General features: G+C 40.4%; 1 protein-coding gene across 1 annotated transcript; it reads left to right on the top strand.

Annotated features, from left to right (window-relative positions):
- The first annotated feature begins 3 nt into the window (after positions 1-3).
- ppl (periplakin) lies at positions 4-22,490 on the top strand. The gene is made up of 22 exons (XM_051386816.1): positions 4-239; positions 6,700-6,799; positions 7,170-7,324; positions 8,000-8,120; positions 8,700-8,825; positions 9,223-9,264; positions 10,107-10,268; positions 10,365-10,472; positions 10,705-10,800; positions 10,903-11,025; positions 11,114-11,260; positions 13,641-13,792; positions 13,914-14,023; positions 15,376-15,533; positions 15,659-15,837; positions 15,946-16,084; positions 17,374-17,567; positions 17,723-17,873; positions 17,975-18,058; positions 18,156-18,272; positions 19,167-19,259; positions 19,362-22,490. The coding sequence occupies exons 1-22, from the start codon at positions 193-195 to the stop codon at positions 22,029-22,031; spliced, it is 5,274 nt and encodes a 1,757-aa protein (XP_051242776.1). The 5' UTR covers positions 4-192; the 3' UTR covers positions 22,032-22,490.
- Positions 22,491-26,705: the final 4,215 nt, after the last annotated feature.

Raw genomic sequence — 26,705 nt, 5'->3', positions numbered from 1 at the left:
CCAGTGTGGTACAGTGTCTGTGGGAGGGGAAGCTCTGACACTGAGAAGGCTGTGTGGAATCTGACACACGATACATATACACAGCGGGAGCAGCGGACACACACACACACACACACACACACACTCCTGAGGCTCACCTGTCCTGTTGCGATTGTTTTGTCGTCGGAAGCCGCCGACAGGTGACCTGTCACCATGTTCAAGAAAAAGAAGTCCACCACTATAACGCAGCCGAAAGCAACGTAAGTTTCTTTTACAACTAACTATGGCGTCTACTGGACACACTTCAGCTGTTTTAAATAATACGTAACTCTTGTTGTGCCTGTAATGCCAAACTTCATTTAAAAAAGGCTCGTTTTTAAAGTGACCTTGCTTGGCGGTAAAGTCACATAAAGATAACGTTACTACCTGTAGGCTACTAACTACACAATCCTTCAGTCTGTCTTCATGTCGGGTGTAACCGTATCAGTTAAGTTTAATGTTATCTTACTTTCACCAAAATATACCGTAATGTGGAATAGTGTGGAAGGCATTTAAATGTATAAACAAATAAGCTTTAAATATGAACAAAAATTATGCTAGATAAATTATATGTATGCCGAATTAAACATCATACCATACGTATTCACAAAACACCTCATGTTTTATATAAATCGTGCTTTATTAGCGTACAGGCTAAGTCATTTTAATTTTGTAGTTTTTAAAAAAGGAGTATGGTCCGTATTCTGAACATCAAGAGAAGGCGGACCCTATCCTGGATTAACTTGTTTCATACAAACTGTTAAAGGTTTCCTGTTTGCCAAGTCAAACTGTACTTTTTGGTGCAAGATGGTTTTAATCCTCTAATGTGAATTATTTGGCTGTAATGTGATGAAATGAGTGGAAGTCCTGCATGAACTGAGGACAGAAATGACAGAAAATTGTCATTTAGATTGCATAATATGTGCTTTAACTCAAGTGAGGGTGTGGCTGATAGGCTGTGTAGTAAAGTTGCAGTAACTGGTTTGATAAGTATTCTGGCTGTCCTCCTTTAAAAGACAATGTGTGAGGAATTGCTTGCAGCCTCTCCCACAATATTACTGTGCCAAGCCCTTTCCCTATCACTTCTTTTCCACTGGGTTTGTGAGGTATCGGTCTAGTTTTCCACCCTGGAAATGATAAAGTGTATACAGTAAGAGGCCTGAAATGTATTAAATCATTATCCCTAACCCTGCTCATTTTCATTTTCAAGTGTCCCACCTTCAACCAGCTCTCTGAAGGAGGAATGGCTTTAAAGATAGCAGAGTGTAATGCTCCCTGTCACTCAGCATGCGTTGTGAGGGGGGTCAGGGGCCTCAAAAATAATACGCTTTTTTGTTGAGTTCTAAAAGGTACACTAATCTGTTTTTCAGATAGTGATCCTCCTGTGTAAGGTGTGTTCCTCCCACTGTCACACCTGCCATCAAGAGGAAAGGCCCCATAGTCTTTGTACTGCGCTGCTATGCACTGTCAGTCGATTTATTTAAAGGCACTTAGGTAAACAAGTCCATACCAAGCCTAACCATTGATTTATTGGTTTCTACTCATCAGTTGTCAATAAGAATGCCTAGAAAAGATAAGCCATTACTGTAATCACTGCTTAAAGGTGCAGAAAGATGATTGTTGAGTCTGGTGCCCCCAACCTGTGTGGAGTTTTCTATCCTGATTGAATAAAGTGGGAACGGGATACCTGAAAATAACTTTTTGCCGTATTTGCTGAAATCAGAGAGAGATATAAAAATGCTTTGGTTTCAAGACTTGAAGTTAATTAATTATTGAGTCTCAGTCAACAATCAACTATCTTTCTCAGCTCTGATTGGTTGTTTTCATTCAGGCCCGGTGGATTCTTGCAAATCCCATTAGTAGCACTAGGAGGAGCCAGAGGAACCTGGATTTTTCACAGATTATCTGTCTTATGTTCTACTGTCTACTGTGAAAGTTTCAGCAAATATGACAAAAATGATTTGTATTATAATTACCTACAGCAGCTTTAACACTTATTTGACCAGAAACAACAACTTCTGCACCCTGGTAACCCACCAACAGATAGAAGGAAGCCTGTAATGCAGCTTCACAGTCTAAATTCTCTTCATGCCGCTCCTCTGGTTCTGGTTGTAGTTGGTGCGTGTAAAAAATATAAAAGAAAGAAAGCTGTGATCTCAGGTATCTGGCAAGCTGTCAGTGTGGGCCAGGCTAATGACAGCTTCAAGTTGAAGCCCGAGAATCCAAAGGCAACTGGATCACCAAAGCCTCGGTGCTGGGGATTAGTGCTTACCTTTGCATCCAAACAGGAATGAGGTAAATGCTATAGTTTAGGCTTGTGACAAGTTTTGCTCTTCAGATCTTTGTGTAGAAAGCTGAGTATAAAACAGGCACTGTAAGTTTTGGAATATAATTCCTCTCCTTATCTAGACATGGATTACTGAACAGCTCTACTGTGCACAGGCTCAGGGGGGCCTAGTCTTGCTGTTATGTAAGTTCTGTTAAATGTCTGTGCCCAGGGGCATATTGTCTCATAATCTGTCCATCATTGGCAGAATATGCATTGAGATGTAGTTGATTTAGTTGTCAGGTATTATATTAATCGATCAATTGTTTTGAGTCATTCTTTCAGAAGAAATGTCCAAATTCTCTCGTTTCATCTTCTCAGATGTGTATATTTTCTGCTTTCTTTAGTCTTCTATGATAGTAAACTGAAAATCTTTGGGTTGTGGACAAAACAAGACATTTGAGGACGTCACCTTGGGCTTTGGAAAACACTGATCAACATTTTCAACAACTAACTAATCATTTAATAGAGAAAATTATCAATAATGAAAACAATCCTGAGTTGCAGCCCTCGATAGAGCAGGCAGCTGAGACGGAGCAGGGCTCAGGGTTTTCTGTGACACTCACTGACGGCAGCAGCCCTCCACACCCCTCTATGACTTAGCACTGGAGCTTTCTTTTATTGGCTTTTTTATTATTATTGTTATTAGATAGTGACAGCTGTAGATTGACAGGAAAGGTTGGTAGAGAGAGGGGATGACACGCAGCAAAGGGCCGTAGGTCGGATTCAAACCCGGGCCGCTGCAGCAACTCCGTACATGGGTTGCCAGCTCTACTGACTGAGCTAACCGGGCGCCCAGCACTGGAGCTTTCTGGTTCTAATTTGACCCTCTCCCCTGTGGAAACATCTGAGTTGTGTTTCTTGAGCTGACGCTCCAGTGCCAGTTCCTTCCCAGAACCAACATAACCACACTTAAAAACATTGAATTTGAGCCAGTGAGCCTCCCTGGAAACTATTGACAACATGTTTGGATACAAAACACGCAGTAGAGCAGGTAGAATTATTGTAGCATTGTTCTCAAGCAGTATTCTGAGAGTCAAGACAAATAACTGTTTCTAGTTGTGTAAGGGTGTTCACTTTAAACACAGTGGGACTGAACTCCCAAAAGAACAAGGCAGGGCTTGTTTTCATCTGTTCTGAATTTTAGAACAAAAACATGTCTTGCATTGAAAATGATGAATTTTCCTACACATGTTCTGTACACACCAGTGGTTTTAATCTTATAAAAAGCATGCAAAGAAACTGTGTTTATGCCTTGCATTTAACAAGCCAGTGTTCTTTTTGTCCTCATGCATTGAGTCTTGTAGCAACAATCCAAATACATGTTATTTAGAAGACATATATAAAGAAGTGTGCTGCAGTGAGAAACGAGAAACTGTTTTGATATCACAAGCTTGTGTTCTAACATGACGTGAAACCCCCTCAGGGTGTTTTTCATTCAGATGGGCCTCCGCAGTGAAACTGTGAGCTGTTTCTGCAGAACTCTGCAGTATACACCAGTTCAAACTTGCTCTGACTGACTGCTAGTTAAATTTAAAAACCATCAGGGGCTTTGAAATTAAAGTCGGTGTCCAGCGCGTTCAGCAGGGGTTATGTTACTTGTGTACAAATGGTAAAGGGGTGTGGACATGAGCGTGTGTGTGTGAGGAGATAGATGCTGGATTTAAAGTGAAAGACATGGACTCTTTTGGCTCTGCGTCTGTCACTGGCCCACACATCCACTCACACACGCACACACACATACAACAAAATCACGCTTTGACAATGAATATGTTTGTATTTGCCAATGTACTTCATCTGTAACATTAATGTTACATTTACTAGTATCAAGTGAAAGCATCATATGGGGGACATTCATGTCATGATTGTGACCAAAATACTTGCAGTTCACGATATTGATAATCATCAAAATATACTTAAAACTCTTAAAATGGCACTAAATACTGTAATAATATATCTTAAATAGTAATAGTAAAGTATATTTTTAGTACATCACAGATAGGACACCTCATATCCCTGTTGTTCTTTGGTTTGGATTAGGTTAGGATTTTGCATTAACCACAAAGATGCAGGCTCAACCAATTATTTTATTTTTTAAAAATCTCGAAATTGATGTAGTGATGACAGCTTTTTCATGTTAAGTCATGTGAGGATATTATCCAGTTGGTAAAATGATGTTCCTTTTTAATGATATGCAATATATAGTATATGGTCCCATTCCTGCATTCTGCAGCCTGTGTATTGGCAAGACCTTCCGATACAATACGTATCATAACATAACGCACCAGCAAATGCATCAAATCTGACTCCAAAAGTTTTTGTATGCAGATATGGTGACAGATATAGTTAATGTTTGAGCTGGAATTTAAACAGACCTTTTCTATGTGAATTGTGCAGTGATATGACTCAGAAGGCTGCTTTCTTAAACAAATACCTTTATTAATGGTGCATCAGGCACAGAGTGGTTGAAAGACTAGAAAGGCACTATATAAGTACAGTCAATTTACCATTTAAGACCATTAAAGAATATTTAACTTAAATATTCTTTAACATGTTAAATAATTGAACATATACATTGTCAACCAATTCTAGCTGACACTGCTGAGAGCTGCTTCTTCTCTCTCACTCTGTCCTGTTTGCCCCAGTATTGTAAACGACAGCACACTCTGCTGGAGAAACTTTGCAGTGACACCAATATATTACCACAAGCATTTTTTTTATACCTGTTTTTATATAGGCCTCAAACATGTCTTCTGACTTGTAATTTCTTTTTCAATCAACATAAATGCAGACAGAATATATATTTGTTCAAATCAGCCAATCAAATTGACCATGCTTGTATATCTGTCAAACTGCTCTTGAGGTTGGCAGTAGGTAACTTTTATAAAAAATAACTTTTTGTCATATTTGCTGAAACTTTCACTATATCCTGACAGTAGTACATGAGACAGATCATTTGTGCAAAAGAAATCTGGTTCCTACTGTACCATGTGGCATTTGCAAGAATCCACTGGGCCTGAATGAAAACAACCAATCAGAGCTAAGTAAGATATAAACTTTGGGTTGGAGGCTTGAAAATAGATGATTGTTGAGTCTCAAAAATCAGTCTTGTCTCATGTACTACTGTCAGGATATAGTGAAAGTTTCAGCAAATATAATAATTATAGAAATGACATACGGCAGCTTTAAGGAATACATAAAGACAGTTGTGAAGTTGCTCTAACGGACAGTTGGTTCCAGTGCTCCATACTAACACTATACAGTCCATACACTATTAGTGATACCATGCTTCGCACAAGCACTTGAACGTGCACTTTGGCACAAACTGCAGTGAGTGATAGTTCACAGGGATTGGACTAGGTGTGTCTGCAGATATGTGGCAAAAACCTGCTGGGCTGGTTTCCTGCAACTTTAAACCCTTCAGTGTCCTTACCTTCCAATAATATGATCACTCAGAGAGCACAACATGCATTGTGACAGCCGTGCAAATTTGTGATTGATGGTTGTCTTTTGACAGTTAGGCAGTTGTGGGCAATGTGCATACAGCTGAATTCCTATGTTTTCCTGACATAATGCATTTTATCCCACAAGCAGTGAGGTCCAAGAATTGCAGTATAATGGCCAGATTGCCAGGAAATTAGACCGTGAATATCAGGGATGTCAAGTTCAAGTTTTTTGGCCCTGATCCCAATCAGAGTCCTTTTAACATTTAGATCAATCTGATATTTATATTTACATAAATGTTAATTAAATATACCTCTGACAGATAGTTATCTGACACACCTTGGTCTAAATACTTAAGGTCGTAGTTCCAAAATATTCACTTTGTAAACTCTGATCTAGTAGGACTGCAGCTGATGCATATGCATATTTTCAACTTTCTGCTTTTGTATAAAAAGAGATATATATTGTATAAAACAGAAAATCCTCACACTGACCCGGACCCAGATAATGTTTTACATTTTTGCTTAAATTGTAGTCAACTAATTCTTTGTTGATCAACTAATCAATTTATTGTAATTGTTTCAGCATTAGTATGTGGTTCAGCTGAGCTCTCAACTCTACTGAACTGAGTAATTACGTCTGTGATGTTGATTCACAGAGATGTTCTGAAACTTTCACTATATCCTGACAGTAATAAATGAGACAGATAATCTGTGAAAAGATCAGGTTCCTCTGGCTCCTCCCTAATGGCATATACAACCAATCAGAGCCAAGAAAGATAGTTGATTTTTGACAATCAACTATCTCTAATGATAATAACAGTCTCTAATGATAATTAATGTGTGAAACAGTGACAGCTTGTGGACACAACAGGCCGTATTCCAATTCCCCTCTCTGTGTTTGTCTACCAGAGCTCCGACCACTGAACTGAGCACCCTGATCGAGAAGCTGCAGAAGAATGCAGACAAAGTCCAGAAGAACATCTTTGACGTCGAGCAGAACCTCAACAAGGTACAGTCTTTATTTGTTTTCGGCGACCATTGTTTGAGAGCTGGCCCTCTATTTGAGGAAATGTGTTGAATCCCTCTCGTCCACATATTCTTTTTCACTCTTAAACACGACACATTACTGATGCTCTAACTTGTGTTTCTGTGACTTTAAAGCAGTTGTGTATGTTAGAAAAAGCACCATTCCAGTGACTTCACACAGTCAACCACTCATACAAACCATTTATATTTTTGACAGTAGCTTAAAAGGCGAGAAGAATGCAACAGACTAAATATTTACTTCACCATGTGTGTTTATTCTGCTGCGGTTTCTGTTTGCTTTGACTTGAAACAACGGCCATCTTTAATTTACCTCCAATGTGTTCTTTCTGCAGGACGTGAGCAAGATCAATGAGGGGAAGCAGCCACTGTATCAGGATGACTGCAATAAGAGGATCATCAACTCTCTGGAGCTGCTGTCCAGCCTGGATCAGGACGCTGTCGACGCCAAGCGCCTCCAGCATCCACAGGCCGAGATGATAGAACAGGAGTGAGTACCACTCAGCTGCTGGACTTCCTACATTTATCAAGGGAAGAGAACCATGCCTTTATTTGGAACATTATACTGAATAAGAGACAGAGCTTTAATCCTAATGTTCCTGTTTCCCTGTTTACAACATTTAAATAATGGGTCTGAAATAATAACCGAGGCACGGTCAGCATGAACAGGTCACATCTCAAACAACAATAGCAAAAATAACGTAACAAAAAAATGAGGTGACAATTATAGGATAGAATAAATAAAACAACAAGGTGCAATTACCTGGCTGGAACAATGTATGCCATACTCCTGATTGATGTTAACAAAACACTATCTTTCACATTAAATACTACCTATGAAGGGAAAGCTGCAAGAATATATCTGGTTTGAGTTTCATTCATGACTCTGTTGACAGAATTACTGTTTTGTAAATGTGCATTATACTGAGTTTATGAAGACAACAGGTATACATGGAGGAAGGATTGAGTTTGCATTAACTAGGGAACTCTCCACAGCTAGCACTTATTTTGGCGATTGTCATCTACGAGCTCTTTACTGAGAATACAAGTTCAGAAAGAAATATCAGAACTATTTGCATGCACAGAAGCTGTGTTATCTTGTCATGCTGAATTAAATGAACTTATCTAATAAAAAAAACATTATTGTGTGTGTATGTGTATTCAGCATGAAGCAGCTGCGTGACAGAGTGATTAAGCTGAGAGAGGAATGTGACCATATCTACCACCTGTCTCGCTCTGAGGGGAGGCCTAGCATCAACTGGGGCACCATGATGGATGAGAAACTGGTGAGAAGCATATCTGTACACTCACACAGAGTGCCACTGTGGACCTGACAAGATCACACTCATGAGTTGTTGATGCTAAGTGATATCTGTTTTGGAAGCGTATAAGGCAAATTGGAAAATACATCTTGATATTATTTGGCTAATGTGCTGTGAAATCAAATTTGTACGTTTTTTTTACAAACTTGATGCACATAACAAATAGGGTTGCCCCTTTTTTAATCATCACAGACCAGTTATATTGTAAAAAATTTATAAATACGAATTCATATTTTTTTCTAGGTATTCAAGGTTATTCTTCATGAATTAAAGGCCTGTGTGTTTCACATTCAGTTTATTCCAAAGTTAAAGTTTGCCACTACTGTTGGAGCAGCTGATAGCTGAACTTCTTCCACATTTCCACATTCAAACATGCACATTCTGTAGGGAAACGCCACTACAGTAATGGCGACAGCTTTACTTGCGGTACATTCGTGTACTGCTTGGCCATTTCAACAGTATTATAGACAAAGGTAACTAGTAGCCAGAGTTTCAACATGCTGTGGAGTAGACTAAAGTGTATTGTTTTGTGTCCATGCCCAGGACAACCTGAACAACAAGGGCTTTGGCCAGGACCTGCCGTCTGTGGAGAACGAGGTGGAGGAACACAACATATTCCACAGTGAGGTTGAGGCTCTTGCTCCTCACATCTCCACCAGTGGAGACAAGGTACAAACAGAAAAGCATAAGTGACTGAATGACATCAGGATTGATTGAATTTCACAAGTAGTAATAATCATGAAACGGTGCTAGTTAATTTTAAATTACTGGTTGAACAGATATTATGATTAAGCTGTATTAGAGTCACAAAAATGACCAAATCATGTAATGCAAAGTTAATAGCATTAGCAACACGTGAATAGAGCAAACACTGAACTGTTTAAACTAGTTGTTCTAGTTCATTTTTTAAAAGATATTGTAAAATATAGTGCAAGATTGCTTATTATGATTAAAAGCTTGTACAATTTTAGTTGATATAACAGTTGCAATATTTGTGTTGTATTTGTAAATTGCTCACATGATTCTTGTCTTGTTCTCACTCTCCCTGTTTTCTCTGTTTCTGTAGGAATACGTCAGCAGTCTCCAGATGAAGTACAACAAACTGTTGGTAATAAACCCACAGACATGCACATTCCCTGTCTAAGCCCACAGCTGTGTACTTACTATATTTGACATGTTCCATCTCTCATCACCAGACAACAGACTGCAAACAATAGTTGGTTTCGGTCTTTTCTCTTGATTTCTTTAAAATAAGGAAAATATAGTATAATGCCAACCTTATCTTTCAAGTTAAAAATTGAAATTAGATGTTTCAGATGAAAATGTATCAATACAAACAGCAACAATGTAGCTGGTAAAAGTCATCTAGCTACATTGTTACTGTTTTTGAGCTATTTTGCTAGTGCTCTTAGTTGCTTGTAGCTAACAGCCCTACAAATGATTATTTCTTTTACTTAGACATTTATAAAGCTTTAGAGCACATAACATGTTAGACAAACAAACAAAAACGTGTTCCATTAAACTGGTAATATGATAAATGATATGGTAAAAAGTCTGAAGATAGAGGCTTTAAATATGTATAATAATATTTGCTGAAAATGTCCTGTATCCTAACAGTAGTACATGAGACAGATAATCTATGGAAAAAATCAGGTTCCTCTGGCTCCTCTTAGTGCTCCTAATGGCATTTGCAATAATCCACTGGGCCTGAACGAAAACAACCAATCAGAGCCAAGAAAGATAGAAGGGTCCTTTGGGTTGGAGGCTTCAAGATAGTTGATACCTGAGTCTCATTCCCAGTGTCAGTATTTGCCAACCTTGTGTTGTTAAATATTTACATAAAAATATACCTTTTTCCAATTCATTTTGTTAGCTTAGCCTACTAGCTTCCAGGGCATCCAAATCAATCATGTTTGAAAACCTACTGGTTGTTTCATTCCCGTCGGTTAGGCCAATTCCAGCACTCGTCAGCGCAACCTGCTGAGCCTGCGGGACTATATGCAGCGCTGCACTAATGAGCTGTACTGGATGGACCAGCAGGCCGAGGAGAGGATCAACTATGACTGGAGCGACACCAACTTGGACTACCCTGCCCGCCAGAGGCAGTATGAGGTAGCTGAGGAACACACACGCATACATGGATGGACACTACCAAGTAAATAGACTCTGATCCCCAGTTTACTCAGCACATCTGTCTCGCCCCAACAGAACTTCATCAGTAAATGTCTGGAGTCCAAGGAGGCCACCGTCACCAAGCTGAATGATGATGGAGAGAAGCTGATTGCTACTGACCATCCAGGGAAGAATGTTATTGAGGTACAGCATCATCCATGTACTCCATTCAGATGAATTCTTACTTTTTTTCTTGCTGCATGTGTACCTGGGCTTCGAAAACCATATTGACTCTTCTGGGGTTCCCCAGGGATCTGTCCTAGAGCCTATTTTTTTCTCCCCTCTTGAATTAATCATTCAATCAAAACTTTTTCTCCCATGCTTTTGAGAAAAATGTGCTTTAAATATAAAACATACATACATTGTTGTTTGTCAGGCTCATATGGAGGCAGTCCATGCTGACTGGAAGGAGTACCTGAACCTGCTGATCTGTGAGGAAAACCACCTCAAACACATGGATGAGTACCACAAGGTTAGGCCCAGAGGACAGATAAGCACTCACAGAGATCTACACTGGATTCAAACATTTAAACAGGTAAAGCTCATCAGTGTCAATTTCTGTGTGTGTGTCCAGTACCACAAGGAGGCGCGTGACACTCAGGACCTGCTGAAACGGCTGGATACAGAGCTCAACCAGAAGTACAACCCAGAGTTCAAAGATGTGTATCAGATGGAGGCTCTGATCAGGGAGATTGATGTGAGCATTTCTTTATCTGAATGTCTCCAACTGTCAGTACCTCTGAATCATTCTATAACACTGGAAAATATCTTCCCTGTGTGTGTAGGACCAAGCCAAGGCTATGGACCACTTTGATGAAAGGGTCAAGGCTCTTCAGAAGCGAAGCATGCAGGTTATGCCTCTGAAGTACCGCCGGGAAACCCCCCAGAAGCTGCTGCCCATTGAAGCTCTTTGTGAATTTGACACAGATGGGGTATGTAATGCTTTCTTGAAGGCTAATATTTTGGAGTGTAGGTGCCATAATTTGGCATTTGTTGCAAATTTTTAAAAGGGAGAAACAAAAAAATCCTTATTTCCAAGTATTCACGTCTTCAGTGTTTACCCCAGAAGCTTGCTGAAACTTTCACTATATCCTGCCAGTCGTACATGAAACAGATAATCTGTGAAAAAATCTGGTTCCTCTGGCTCCTCCTAGTGCTCCTAATGGGATTTGCAAGAATCCACAGGGCCTGAACGAAAACTACCAATCAGAGCCAAGAGAGATGGTTGATTGTTGAGTCTCATTTCTAGGGCGTCAAATACAGATGCTCTGGGACCCTGGCAATGAGACTCAATAATTAACTATCTTCAAGCCTCCAACCTTTCTGGCTCTGAGTGGTTGTTTTCGTCCAAACCCGGTGAATTCTTGCAAATGCCATTTGGAGCACTAGAACAAGCCACCAACCAGATTTTTTTTCCTGTACTGCTGTCAGGAAACAGTGAAAATGTTTTGCAATAATGACAAAAACTTACCTACTGCAGCTTTAACAAACTACCTACTGCAGCATTAACTATTCAAATGTCCCAGTAAGTCATGACAGTGTGACAGTGAGCCAGCACATTAATGTAATTTTTTACACCTGAGCTTTTACGTGACAAGCTGTCACATGTCAAAATGTATGCAGGGGAAAAGACCAAGTATTAAGTTAATTCTAGTTGGAAGAACTCATAATGAAGAATGATAATAACAACAAAAACAGGAAGGAGCATGATATGCATTATCGTCATCACTGATATTTAATGCGAGGCAAAGGTTGCACCCATGCAGTATTTAGGTTTCATCATGCTACACAGCAAAGCAACACCCAACCCCAACTCTAACAACTTCTCTTATAATATAGTATATAAATTAGTGGTGCAAATCCCCCAGATGTTGTATTGCCCAGCAGAGAAACTACGGCTGAACACATGTTGACTGTGATGAAGTTTTTCTATTGTACAACCATTTTAGTATGGCATTCCTCTTTCGAAACTTTTTGCTAACTGACTTATTTCCTTCGTCTTTATCATCTGGTTGTCTTTCTGTGCTGCAGTGACCCCGTTTCAACTCAGAACACTTATCTCTACTTTATGTTATTTTGTCTCTGTCACTGGCTGTCAGTGCTCTAATCCCAGAATGTTCCCTGCTATCAGAGTGCATGAATAAGCATTCTTCCTTTGCTTTCCCTTTTCTAAATACTTACTGTAACTTAAGGGTTTTGTTTAATGTATTCAAATCCTTTCAGAAGAGAGCCCAGGCTGAGACTCTGAGGGTGTCATTTAATACCCCCGGGGATCAAAGGGGATTTGAAGAAGTCTGTACTTTGACTAAAGAGCATATGGAGCTCTTCAGCTTAGATGTAGCAAAGCTCCTCGTGTATAGGTTGTCTCCTGACCTCAGGTTTTTTAAAGAAATAAAATTAAAGTTACCAATAATAATTCTATTTCCTTCCATCAGTAAGATTCTTTAGCATTTTATGTAATAATTTTTTTAGGAATCGTTTTTATTGCCAGTGTGTGAACTGGTTGTAACGTATCTTAAAATGGGACTTTCTTAGTTTCCGCCGTTAGGCATAGGGGTCAGATTTAGCTCAAAATGAAATCTGGTGACATCCACAAACAACCAACGTAAATTCAAAGAACAAAGCTAACATTACTGCAAAGCTTGTGAAATATATTTGTGATATTGTGGCTTTAGCTGGCTAATATTTGCATTCTTGCTAAATTGGACGAATTGCTAGCTTGCGAATAGAAATACTGTGACTCCTGAGGCTGATCTGGCTGGTTTGCCTTTTGCAGGTTACTTTGCAGGCTGGCGCCAGATAGCGTTGTTCAGTGTGGCTGGTTTGCAGGTGGCTGGCTAACCTTAGCTGGCTTGCTTGCTAATGGTATAAAATAATATTTGAGTAGATATGTTAGTTGGCTAATGTTTGCTTGAAAAATTACTTCACCAGCTAACGTGATCCATGATACCAATTTATTTATGATAAACCATTTTGATTTTAGCCAACAATGAATTATGTAACTGTAGCTAGCGATTGCGTTCTACTAGCCTAGTCTACTAGACTGCTGTTCATTTAATGGCCACTGGTGTCACTATTAACAACAGAATTCTGAAAGTTACTTATAGAACCTTTAAATTATGAACTCATAACTGAATTTTTAAATGGATTTGCAACAGATACAACAAAATAACCAAAAAGTAACACTTGAAAGCCTCTTCATATGAAAGCTGTGTGATTGACGTGTCTTGAATGTGATTGTTTGAGATTAAACAATTTAAAAATGTGTGGTCCAGTAGCAGATGACAGATTGTAGTTATTGGACATCTACAGGGGCAGATTTTGCGCGGGGAGAGGTACACTCTGCTACGGAACAATGGGACCAAATGGGATGTGAAAGATGCAGCTGGACATAAAATCACTGCCCCGGCCGTCTGCTTCATGATCCCCCCCACTGACCCCGAGGCAGTAGCCATCTCTGACAAGTGAGTGTGTACGAACCTGTGTATGCTTATGTGTGAATAGAAACAACATTCACTAGATGACAAGTGTATGCTCTTCTGCATAGTTGCAGTTGTAATGGTTTGCTGTATTTTGTGCTTGCAGCCTGGCCAGCCAGCAAAAAGCCATCAAGCAGAAGATGGCAAGCAGCAAGGGAACTCTGCTGAAACGCTTCGATGAGCTGAAGAAGGAGAGTGGGACTGGCACAGCTACAGGTACAGGACACATCCAATTGTGCTGTATTTCAGCATATTACATTGCACCTCCTGAGGGAGGTGTTCCTGGCACGTCCAGCTGGGAGGAGGCCACGGGGCAGACCGAGGACCAGGTGGAGAGATTATATCTCAACATTCGCCTGGGAACGCCTCGGGATCCCCCAGTCAGCGTTGGCTGATGTGGCCAGGGAAAGGGAAGTTTGGGGTCCTCTGCTGGACTTGCGACCCTATCCCGGATAAGCAGATGAAGATGAATGAATGAACATTGCACTGATGAGTTAAGATAGCATGATAGTAAGGGCTGAAGCCCCAAGTTCACTGGGTTGTGGCAATAACAATTAGTAATTCAACGAGTATCTGGTACTATAGAGTGTAATAGAGCAACTTTTATTTAAAAAATAGTTCTCTTACTCCTGTGATCAAAAATACTGAGGCTGTTCTGTAAACACAGATCAAGTTAAGTCTTAAATTAACAACTTCGCCCACTTCTGGTTTAAGCCCTGCCTGTTCTGTGTAAATACAGATGATTTAGTTGAACGGATACAGATAATTGTGTACTCACTCATGCGGAATATCCTCTCCTAAACCACACTGACATGCACTGAAGGTCCTTAAGATGGATTAAGTGTTATTACTTTTGTGGTTCTATCTTGAAGAGCATCCCTGTGTCAAAAACATGAGGCTCATGTAGCCGTGTGCTGATATAAGGTTGATTAGAGTTTCTCTGAACTGAAAAAACCCAGAAAACTTTATTGTTCGGATTGAACAGCCAAATTCAATTTGGTACAGCCCTAGTGAATAGAAAAATAATTACCCAAATTGTCTGTTGTAAGCATCCATCACAGGTTAGGAACTCACTTCCTGCTTAAACTTTGACCAGCTGTACTTACAGTAGTGCATGCTCGCTTTTCATCTGCAAAAAAGGGTTATTATCAACATTTCAGGTACGCTCACTTTCAGTTTGACCTACATATATAGTGTTTTGGTGTCTGATTTCTTGTTTGTTGAATGTTCCCACTTACTTGTAGGTACAATGTTATCACAACCAAAATGGCAGCCAAAATTATGAAAATAATACCTATATTCTAACAAACTGGAACCATCCTTTTATTATGAAATGATGCCATTTAGTGTTAAAGGTGTTTAACAGCTTCTACCTAAACTTTAAAAGTGTTGTCATTCAGCTATGAGAGGTCTGCATGAAATCTGGTAATTATAAGGTATGAAACAAAACTATTGGCTACTGGGTGTCACACAAAGATTTGGATTGCCCGCCAGTCTGTGCCACTGAAGAGTAGATGAAGCCAAATAATGAAGCTCATCATGTTGTGTGTGACTGCGTGTGTCCTCAGACAAGCAGGAGCAGCAGTGCCGCCAGATGATGGCCGGTCTGGATAAGGTCATCAGCGACCTGGACAAACAGGAAAAGGCCATTAATTCTCGAGTGCGCCCACCACTGGAGCAGAACAGGCCACTGCAGGACAGTGCTGACCGCCTGCAGGATATGAGGGTAATGACTTCCATTTCATTCTGTTGTTGTATTTAAATGCTGTTGCATCTTGCAATTTAGCTTGAAAAGCTAAGAGAGAGCATTTATACATTTTACAACTCACTAAGCCAGACATTTCCCTTCAGGACATTGCTGCTGCTGTCAGTAAGATTGAACCAGAGAAGTCCTCCAAAGTGCAGGAAGCAAAGGGCTTCTTGGTCTCAAACCCAAACTGTGCCAGCGCTCCTCAACTCCACAGCAAGGTGGATGCAGCCAACAAGAAGTACACCAAGATCGAGCAGCTTCTTCAGTGCTCTCAGGACAAGTATGTATCTCAGTGTCTCATCTTCTGTGAGAGTGATTTTTCTCACTTCGGTCGGTTCAAATCAAGCGAATGCTGAATGACATGCATTTCTACTCGCCTTTGTTTTAGACTGAAGAATTCCAACCAGCTGGAGACTTCCCTTCAAAATGGAAAGACTCTACTGTCCACCTATGAGAACAAGCTGGCCAGGGAGGAGGTTGCTCCAGCTGATATCACCTCGCTGGAGAAAACACAGCGGGAGCTTGCAGTAAGATGGCTCTTTCATTCTGTGGCATACATTACAGTGACATCCCACTCCAACTGAAAAAGTGAATACTGGTAAATGGGATGTAAAAGTTACGCCGTGGTCTCTAGTAGTGCAACGGAGAAGCGAATTGATCAGCAGGTTCCCATTTATATGCGGACGGTTTTGTGCTGTCACACTGTGCAACATTTGATGACAGTAATATGCCAAGAAACTAAGCAGTGTGTCGACAAAAGGCCAAGGAAGGAATGTTCTAAAAACCAACTTTGCAAAGTTTTTATATGGAAGAAATTTCATTTGTTTGGTTAGATGTATTTTAGTGAGAAACACTGAATGTAAAAGAAAACAGGGTACCTAACTGAACATCTGTACATGCAAGATACCAATAGTATATAGGGCCTTTCCACTGTAGTTTCTCCTACACACTTCACAGCCCATTGTCATTGCCAGGTTGTCAAATACAGACGCGAGATGTGTTCAGTTAGTTGCAATTGAAACTTAGATGCCACTAAATCATACACACTGGTCCTTTAAAGATTATATTTTTCGATATGAATTAACAATACTTTGAAATGTTGCATCCTGCTTTGTTTTTCAATAACTGCATGACTCCAGAAGCTTGATTATTAATCAGGCAAAGTAGGGAACTGGTTTAGGTTTCTAGGTTAACTGCATGTTAGTCACAACACAAACTTATCATATCAACTGAGATGGATCTTGCAGTAGGTGGTGTTGTGAATCTATCTTTTAGAGGGGCCCTAACCCCAAAATACTGGTTTTAAATGTCCAGTATGTAGGGTTTATTGCCATCTAGTGGTGTAGTCGCAGATTACAACATCCTCACCTCATCCTCCCCTTCCAAGTGTGTAGGAAAAACTCTGTGTAGCCCTGTGTAGAGCCAGTGTTTGGTTTGTCACTTCTGGGCTACTGTAGAAAACTGGCATCTTTAGATAAAACAGCTCACTCTTGGGTAATGAAAACAAAGCGACTCTTATTTTTAGGTGATTATAATATAATATTCCATTTTTGCCAATTGAGCCCTTGAGGACCTTAAAAAACTTGGCAGTCCTGATAGCTGAATGGTTAAGCTGCATACCAATCAAAGGCAAAAATGCCCAAAAACAGAACTTCATTATTTTAATTTATAATGGTTCTCATGGGCACATTCTTCAATATAGCTGTGGTTAATCAAATTGCCACACAAAAATCCTTGAGTCTACAGTTTTTCCCCCAGTTAAAAGATGGTGAAGTACATATTACTGTGTATATTGACTCCCTTGCTACTCTGGCAGGATGTTGCATCAGACCTGAGGTCCAAGAGGTCAGCTATCAGTGAGACAGAGCAGAACCTGCGCTTGGCCAAAAGCAGCTGCGACAACATGGCCACCAAATTTCAAGAGCACTGCCCCGACATCGAGAGGCAAGAAGCAGACGTCCAGAAGCTCAACAAGCGCTTCAACAACCTTAACAGGCAGATCGACACCAGGTGAGAGGGTGGGGACAAGGACGGACCATTACACTAAAATCTGTGCGTCAATAATTATTGGAAGAAACACTGAGCATCACTGCACAAAAACTCCTACCATACCTACGTACACATAAGATCTAACACATAATGATCTCTTGTGCTGTGTTTTGCAGGTCTCAAAGCTTGCAGAGGGCCAAGATGGCGTACAAAAATTACCGCAATGATTATGATAACCTGAACAGCTGGTTGTCTCGTGTCCCAAACTACGAGCCACATGAAACTGATGACCCGAGAAAAGTGGAGACGAAGCTGAAGAATCAGAGGGTGAGAGTAACGAGCAACAGGGCAATTCATACTCTGCGTATTCCAGTCAGTCAGTGGTGCTCTAGAGAAAAAGCTTACACAAACTTCTGTTTTCTCTACAGAACTTGCTGTCTGATATAGCAAGAAAGGAGTCTGACTTGAACAACATCTCCAAAAATGCCCAGCTTTACCAACAAGCTGTCAAAGTAAGACATTGTGCATTGATTTTTACCGCCACGTTACTACCTTTAATTTGCAGAAATACAATAAGATCAAGATTTGAGCATAATGGTTTACTTGTAGGACTACGAGAATGAAACGGAGAAGTTCAGATCCATCCTCGACCTTGAGGATGGACTGGTACCTCAGACATACAAGAGGAGCAGACTGGAATCACCTGCACTGACTGTCAAGGCAGAGGTGAGGCTTCTTCATACATGCCTTTCATAACCTCTCACTCCAAATGAATTCAATGCATGTGCCTAACTTTCCCAGCATGGATTAGCCATTGCAGCCACATTTAAAGGAGCACTCCAGCGTTGCACTTCCTTCAAGAATCGAGGGGCACTATTTAGTCCGACACAAGTTTTGACCCTGAAAAAATTGCCTTTCTTTTCAGGTTTATTCAAGTGTGGGTTTGCGTCACCTCCTCTGTGGACATATTTGCTTTTTATCTGCAGTTTTCAGGTAGTGGGTGCTAGATTTAGTCATGCAGGACTGAGGGCGGCTGTGGCTCAGAGGAAGAGTGGTTCATCCACTAACCGGAAGGTTGTTGGTTAGATCCCCGGCTCCCCGGCATGTCAAAGTACCCTTGAGCAAGATGCTGTGTGAATGTGTATGAATGCGTTAGTTTCTGTTCGATGGACTTTGCCATCGCTGAGTGAATGTGTGTGAAAGGGGTGAATGTGGCACGTAGTGTAAAAGCGCTTTGAGTGGTCGGAAGACTAGAAAAGTGGTATACAAGTACAGGTCCATTTACCATTACCATAGGCAAGAGGTGATGCCACCTGCTGCAGAATCTGTGAAAGCCACACAAATTTTATTTCAAGGCAAAAAACATAAAGGCTGAATTACTACTAGGAATAGACAGAATCCATATTTTCTCAATTACTATTTTTAATATCATCAAACTGGATGTAGCTGATGGCAGATATAGTCATTCTTTGCTTCTTTTTTTTTAATTACTGGATAGTTTTATGCTTCTACAAACTACTTAATTAAAATGATCTAAATTACATATTGAATTTAACAACTAAAGGAACCTCTGGATTTTTTGTATGTGCTTTCCATGACATGTTATTTCAATGTTTACAGGAAGCTGCTATTGAAGCTAAGTTTACTGAGGTGAATGCTGTGAACAAGCAAAAGCTGCAGAATCTGGAGTTCGCCCAAAGTCTCCTCAGCCAGGTGACATATTTTCACATGACAGTAATAATAATACATAATTAATAGTTAATAATCATACTAACAGTGAAAACAACAATAATAATAAGGATTTTCCCTCTATAGCAACCTGAGACCCCTATGATCCAGTCCACAAATGTCCAGTCAGTCCATGCTACCCAAGGAGAAGAGCCTTGGAGAATTAGGAAGCAGCTGGAAGATGAGATCCAGAGGAGGGAGCAGCTAGAGAAAGAAATTGAGACTATCCAGACTGACATCTATCTCCTTGAAGGACAGAAGCCTCAGGACACAATTGTCAAGAAGGAGCTGATCAAGAAGGTTCCTGACCCCCAGCTGGATGAGGAGGTCCATAAGGTCCAGCAGAAACTCTCAGAGGAGCGCCGCACTACCCATGTCCTGGCGAATGACCTTGAGGTGCTACAGTTGAAGCTGCGTGGCCTTGAGACTGAGCTCAAAGAAGGGGCACAGCAATACACTGTGAAGGAAGTCCTGCGTATAGAAAGAGACCGTGGTCAGGAGGAGGAGATCCGCAAGCTTCGGGAGGACCTAGATGAGCTAAGAAGGCAGAAGATGATGAAAGACAATGAGCTGATTCAGATACAAAAGCAGGTGACACTCCTGGCTGAAGAGAAGAACAAGGAACAGGAGGTGATCACTGAAGAGGAGGTGATCAAAGTCCAGAATGATCCCCAACTTGAAACAGAATATCGGGTGCTCCTTGACAGGAAGCAGAAGGAAATGGATGGCAGGAAACAGCTGGAGGATGAACTGCAATTTCTTCAGGAGAAGCTCAGAAGAATGGAGAAAGAAAAAGCAATGGCAGAGGAGAAGATTTCCATCAAGGAAGTGCTGAAAGTAGAGAAAGATGTTGCCTTTGAAAGGGAGGTAGAAAACCTCAGGAGGCAGTATGAAGATGAGAAGACCAAACGAAGATCATCACAGCGAGAAAGGGCTGACCTCCAGAGGAAAATTGCTGGTCTAGAGGAGGAGAAGTCCAAGATTGTTATTCAGGAGAAGGTGCGGGAGATCGTACGCCCCGACCCCAAGGCTGAGAATGAGGTTGCCAATCTCCGGCTTGAACTTGTAGAGCACCAGAGGCGCTACAAAGATGCAGAGCTCCAACTTAGATCCCTGCAGGATGAGCTGACAATGCTGAGGAACAGAGGACCTCAAGTGGAAGTCAAAGAGATCATCAAAGAAGTCATCAAATACAAGACAGATCCACAGACTGAAAGAGAACTGGAGAGACTTCGCAATGAAATTGTTGATAAAACCCACCTAACTGAGAAATCTGAGATGGAAATCCGCCAACTTCGTGATGAAATTCAAAGATGGAGGGACACCAAACCCCAAGTGCAGACTAAAGAGGTGGTCAATGAAGTGCTGCAATACAGAGAAGATCCCAAGACCAAGGAAGAAATCGAGACTCTCAAAAGGAAACTAGCTGATGAACAGAAGAAACGCCTTGACCTGGAGAGAGAAAAGTCAGCCCAAGAAGAGAAAATCAGACTGAGGAAAATGGATCTGTCTCAGGTCCGTGAAAAGATTGTTCAGCAAGAAGTGGTCAAAATGGAAGAAGACCCTGTCCTTAAGTCAGAGTGCAACAATTTCTTACAAAACATCAACGAAGAGCAAAAACAAAAGGACAGCCTAAAAACTGAGCTCTTCCAACTACAGAGACAAAAGGCTGACCTGGATCTGCAATTGGAAGAACTGGAGCGTGAGCGCAGGGCAAGGCGTGATGCAGAATTGGAGATCCAAAGGCTTCGGGTCAGACTTACTGAACTGGAGATCCGTGACAAAGAGAACCGTGAGAAGGTGACTGTCAAACAGAAGGTTGTCCTGCAGCAGGATCCCCAACAGGAAAAGGAACACTCCATCCTCAGACTACAGCTTGATGAAGAGAAGCACAAACGCACCCTGCTTGAGAAAGAATTGAATGCCCTCATCCAGCAGCAGCTCACCCTGGAGAAGATTGATGTGAAGGAAAGAGTTGTCCGTACAGAGAAAGTCCAAGTTGAGAGGGACCCAGAGGCCGAGATTGAGATTGAGAACCTAAGGAGGACTCTGGAAGAGGAGAAAAGGAGAAGGCGAGAACTTGACATGGAGTTGTCCACCCTCACTTCCAGGCTTTCTGATATGGAGTTCTCTAACACCAAGTCTTCTAAAGAACTGGACTACATCCGCGATGAAAGTAACCGACTGCAGCAAGAAAACCAAAGGCTGCAGAATGAGATTCGCAAGCTTCGGTCTGAGATTGAGATCACCAGCAAAGAGACTCGGCTTATTACTGAGTCCGCACCAAGGGAAGATGGAAAGAACCTGGAGTTGAGGCTTGATTCACTACAGAAGGAACTAGCCGAGCTCAGAGGCATAACCAACCAGAAGGAAGAGGAGATTGAGAGGCTTCAAAAGAACCTGGCGGCAGTGAGAATGAAGAAGGAACAGAGGGAGAGCCATCTCCGTAGGTCTATCGTGGTCATTGACCCAGATACAGGCAAAGAGATGCGACCAGAGGAGGCCTACAAACTAGGGCTGATTGACTGGAAGATGTTCGTCAACCTGCAGAGCCAGGAGTGTGACTGGGAAGAGATCACGGTCAAGGGCCCAGCAGGGGAATCCTCGGTTCTTCACGACAGAAAATCTGGGAAAAAGTTCTCCATCGATGACGCTTTGCGTCTCGGGCACATCACAAATCGCCAGCTTCAGCAGTACATAAACAAAGAAATCTCGATCCAGGAGTTTGGTGTAATGGTGTCGGGCAAGAACAAGTGAATGCAAACATGCTATGAAAGAAAGCGCATTTTCAATTTAATCATACAAGATTTCCTGTTTTATCTCCGTTGCTTAAAAATCCCATTGTGTTTGTGTTTACTGTACCCCAATTCTGACTTTAATACTCTGGTGACTTGGCATTATTTCGTACTTCATCTGTGATTCCTGAATGCACTATGTATTTATTTTCTTATGCATATTACATTTTGTGATACTGGCATGAATATATGGAGTGATGTAATATCATTACAGCCAGTTACATAACATTTTATGTTGTAGGAAGTTTGCTCAGCAGAGCTTTTATTTCTTGCACTGGGTACTAGGGTAGAGAACATATCTTTGATTTAATATTGCCACTGAAATTCACAAGGTACTAAATGTTTTATTTGTTTGTGGGCTTTTCCCAGGTTTATCTAAGGTGCTTCAAGCTTCAATAAAAGTCAAATAAAACTGGAAAAAGTGGAAGTTTTTTTTTTCCATAAGTAATCTTATTATGGTGAAAGATATGTATATATTTTCATGGCATTACTGAGGAAAATTCACATTTCATTATGTATACAACATTTTGATAATGGACGCCCATACAAAGGATTGAATATCTAAATAGAACACATTGATAACATGAGAACAGCCCTAAGACTAAGTGATGGCCCTGCACCCATAGGGCTGCAGTCACACTATTTTCAGGAAATTACGTTAATAATACTCACAGTAATAATAATAATAAACTTAGTTTATACAGCACTTCTCAAAGTGTTCATGTAAATTGTAAAAAATAGCCACAACTACCATCCTGGGATCCAGTGGTTACTGTAATTGCAACATTCCAAGATACTAAATATATTGTTTTAATGCCGAATGGTTCCTTTTAGATTGTGTTATTATTACTATTATTCGGGTGCATTAACATATAAGCAGCATTTTAATGCTGTCGAAGGTTGTTGAGCCACTTCTTTAGGCTGGTGGCTTCTTTAAGCTAATTTATAACAACACTGCAGAATACAATGCACTTTACAGGCTGATCAGATGTTTTGTATCTAAAGTATTGATCGCAGAGTCATTTTGAGCTATAATTGTCAGATGAATGAAGTGGAGTAAAATGTACAATATCATCCCTTGCAATATAGCAGAGTAGAAGTAGAATAAAATGGAAACTTTAATAGCCAATGAAGACTGAAAGAAGAGGATTCTTCAAATAATTTTGTCAATGTGCCAAAATTGTATACTATTTGAGTTGGAAACCTATGTTCTATTTTCTTAATATATCCTAATGTAGTAGAGTAAAATGTACAATATTTCGCTCTGAAATATAGTAGAGTAGAAGTATAAAGTAGCATAGAATGGGAATTCTCATGTAAAGTACAAGTACCTTATAAAATGTAGTTACAGTACTTGAGTAAAGTACTTTCCACCACTGCAAACTACTATTTTGAAAGCCGTCAATTACATTTCAGTATCAACTTACAATTTATTTATAAAAAATAAGTACCAGATCCACTTCGACTTTAATAAGTCTATAATAGGCCTATATGACTTTTTCAAATTACTTTTTCTGTTATTTATACATCTATGTGAATATATTAATAAAATACTCAGTATTTGATGCTGTATTGATGCAATACCACATTTTTGGCCTTTTATAGTCTTTCTCACCCGACCTGGAAAAAACTGCAACCAGTTCTGTTTATTATAGTGTACCGCGCTCCTGGCCCGTACTCTGATTTTTTATCTGAATTCTCAGAGTTTTTATCAAGTTTAGTCCTTAAATCAGATAAAGTAATTATTGTAGGTGATTTTAATATTCATGTGGATGTTGACAATGACAGCCTTAGTAATGCATTTATCTCATTATTAGAGTCAATCGGCTTCTGTCAGAGTGTAAATAAACCCACTCATTGTTTTAATCACCCTCTGGACCTCGTTCTTCCATATGGCATTGATTGTAAACATTTAATACTCTTCCCACAAAATCCTTTTCTATCTGACCATTATTTAACAACTTTTGAATTCATATTACTAGATTATAAGCCATTAGGCAAAACTAAAAATTTAAGGAGGAGATTATATCAGTGTTTAATTCAATGCCATGTCTGAATATAACAGAGGATTCCTACAATAACTTTAGTCCCTCCCAAAGTGCTCATCTTGTCAATAGTGCTGCAGGCTCACTGCGAAGAACACTAGATTCTATCGGCCCTATAAAAAGGAAGTTATTGGGCGCCTGGTTAGCTCAGTTGGTAGAGCTGGTGACCCATGTACTGAGGCTGAGTCCTTGCTGCAGCGGCCCAGGGTTCGAATCCGACCTGCTGCCCTTTGCTGCGTGTCATCCCCTCTCTCTCTCTACCCCCCTTTCCTGTCTGTCTTCAGCTGTCCCTATCAAATAAAGGCGAAAGGCCAAAAGAATAACTTAGAAAAAAGGAAATGATTAAATCATAGGAGGCTAGCACCGTGGAACAACCACCAAACCCGCCAATTAAAAACAAAAACTGTGGAATTCTGAAAGGAAATGATGCTCTTCCAAACTATTAGAATCACGTTCAATCTGACAAGATAGTCTTAAAATATATAGAAAGGCCCTCCGTAATGCCAGAGCAGCCTATTATTCAGCACTAATAGACGAAAATAAGATACATAATAACAGCCCCAGGTTCCTCTTCAGCACTGTAGCCAGGCGGAGAGAGTCACAGCTCTATTGAGCCACGTATCCCCATAACCCTCAGTAGCAATGACTTTATGAGGTTCTTTTATGAAATTTTTTTTACTATTAGAGACTAAATTAATCATCAAATGCCTTCAACAGGTATCACTGTCTCTCAAAATACAGGAATTTTAACAAACGTAAAATCAGGTATACTCTTAGATTTTTTTTATGTTATCGATCTGCATCAGTTAACTTCAATAATTTCTTCATCGAAGTCTTAACCTGTCTCTTAGACCCGATCCCTAATAGGCTGCTTAAAGAAGTCGTACCCTTAGTTGGCACTTCTTTACTCGATATGATCAATCTTTCTTTACTGTCAGGGTATGTACCACAGTCCTTTAAAGTAGCTGTAATTAAACCCCTTCTTAAAAAGCCCACTCTTGACCCAGGGGTTTTAGCTAACTATAGACAAATCTCTAACCTCCCCTTCCTCTATAAGATTCTGGAGAAAGTAGTCGCCAGACAGTTGTGTGACTTTCTACATAACAATAGCTTCTTTGAGGATTTTCAGTCAGGATTTAGAGTTCATCACAGCACAGAGACAGCTCTGGTTAAAGTTAATAATGACCTTTTAATTGCCTCCGACAATGGATTTGTCTCTGTACTTGTATTATTAGATCTTAGTGCTGCATTTGACACCATTGACCATAATATTCTTTTACAGAGACTTGAGCATCAAATTGGCATTAAAGGAACCGCACTAAGCTGGTTTAGGTCATACTTATCAGATCGCTCGCAGTTTGTACATGTTAACGATGAATCTTCAATAAATACTACAGTTAGTCATGGAGATCCACAAGGTTCTGTACTTGGACCAATACTATTTACTTTATATATGCTCCCTTTAGGCAACATTATTAGGAATCACTCCATTAACTTTCACTGTTATGCAGATGATACGCAGTTATATCTATCGATCAAGCCTGATGAAATTAATCAATTATCTAAATTACAAGCATGTCTTAAGGACCGAAAAACCTGATGTTAAACTCAGAGAAAACTGAAGTTCTTGTACTTGGCCCCAAACACCTCCAAAACTTACGGTCTAAAGATATAGTTACTCTAGATGGTATTACCTTGGCCTTCAGTACCACCGTCAGGAATCTTGGAGTTATCTTTGATCAGGATTTGTCATTTAACTTCCACATAAAGCAGACCTTTAGGACTGCCTTTTTTCAGTTCATGCATTTGTTACTTCTAGGCTGGATTACTGCAATTCCTTATTATCAGGCTGCCCCAATAAGTCCATTAAGATGCTCCAATTAATTCAGAACGCTGCAACACGAGTACTGACAGGAACTAGGAAAATAAATCAAATCACTCCTGTATTAGGTTCTCTGCACTGGCTCCCTGTTAAATTCTGACTCACCTATAAAGCTCTTCATGGTCAGGCCCCTTCATATCTTAAAGAGCTCATAGTACCCTATTACCCCACTAGAACATTACGTTCTCTGAATGCTGGGCTACTTGTGGTTCCTATAGTCTCTAAAAGTAGAACAGGAGCCAGAGCCTTCAGTTACCAAGCTCCTCTCCTGTGGAACCAGCTTCCAGTTGTGGTTCGGGAGGCAGACACCCTCACCACATTCAAGAGTAGGCTTAAGACGTTCCTCTTTGATAAAGCTTATAGTTAGGGCTGGATCAGGTGAGTCCTGAACCATCCCTTAGTTATGCTGCTATAGGCCTAGACTATCAGGGATTTCCCATGATGCACTGAGCTCCTCTCTTCCTCTCTCTTTCTGCACTCATTCATGTCCCATTAATGCATGTTACTAACTTCACTTCTTCCCCGGAGTTCTTTTGCTTTCTCGTCTTGCAGGTTCTCATGGATCCTGGTGGAGCCTCCTGCCATGGTCCTGCTTGACTCCCACTGCTAATATCACTGATATTATTATTATTATTATTATTATTATTATTATAGTTACTATTACTATTGTCCATTTTCCCCCATCGCTGTGGCTGTCATCATCATCATC

The sequence above is a fragment of the Dicentrarchus labrax genome, unplaced genomic scaffold (assembly GCF_905237075.1).
Source record: "Dicentrarchus labrax unplaced genomic scaffold, dlabrax2021, whole genome shotgun sequence".
Classification (NCBI taxonomy): Eukaryota; Metazoa; Chordata; class Actinopteri; family Moronidae; genus Dicentrarchus; species Dicentrarchus labrax.
Note: the sequence above shows the minus strand (reverse complement) of the source record. Positions and strands in the feature narration are given on the sequence as shown.

Bases quoted from the DNA above. Each gene is read 5' to 3' on its own strand.
- ppl (XM_051386816.1), top strand. From the start codon at position 193: ATGTTCAAGAAAAAGAAGTCCACCACTATAACGCAGCCGAAAGCAAC. The intron at 14,024-15,375 runs GTACAGGACACA...GTGTGTCCTCAG, and splicing joins TGGGACTGGCACAGCTACAG to ACAAGCAGGAGCAGCAGTGC. The intron at 18,273-19,166 runs GTGAGGCTTCTT...CAATGTTTACAG, and splicing joins CACTGACTGTCAAGGCAGAG to GAAGCTGCTATTGAAGCTAA.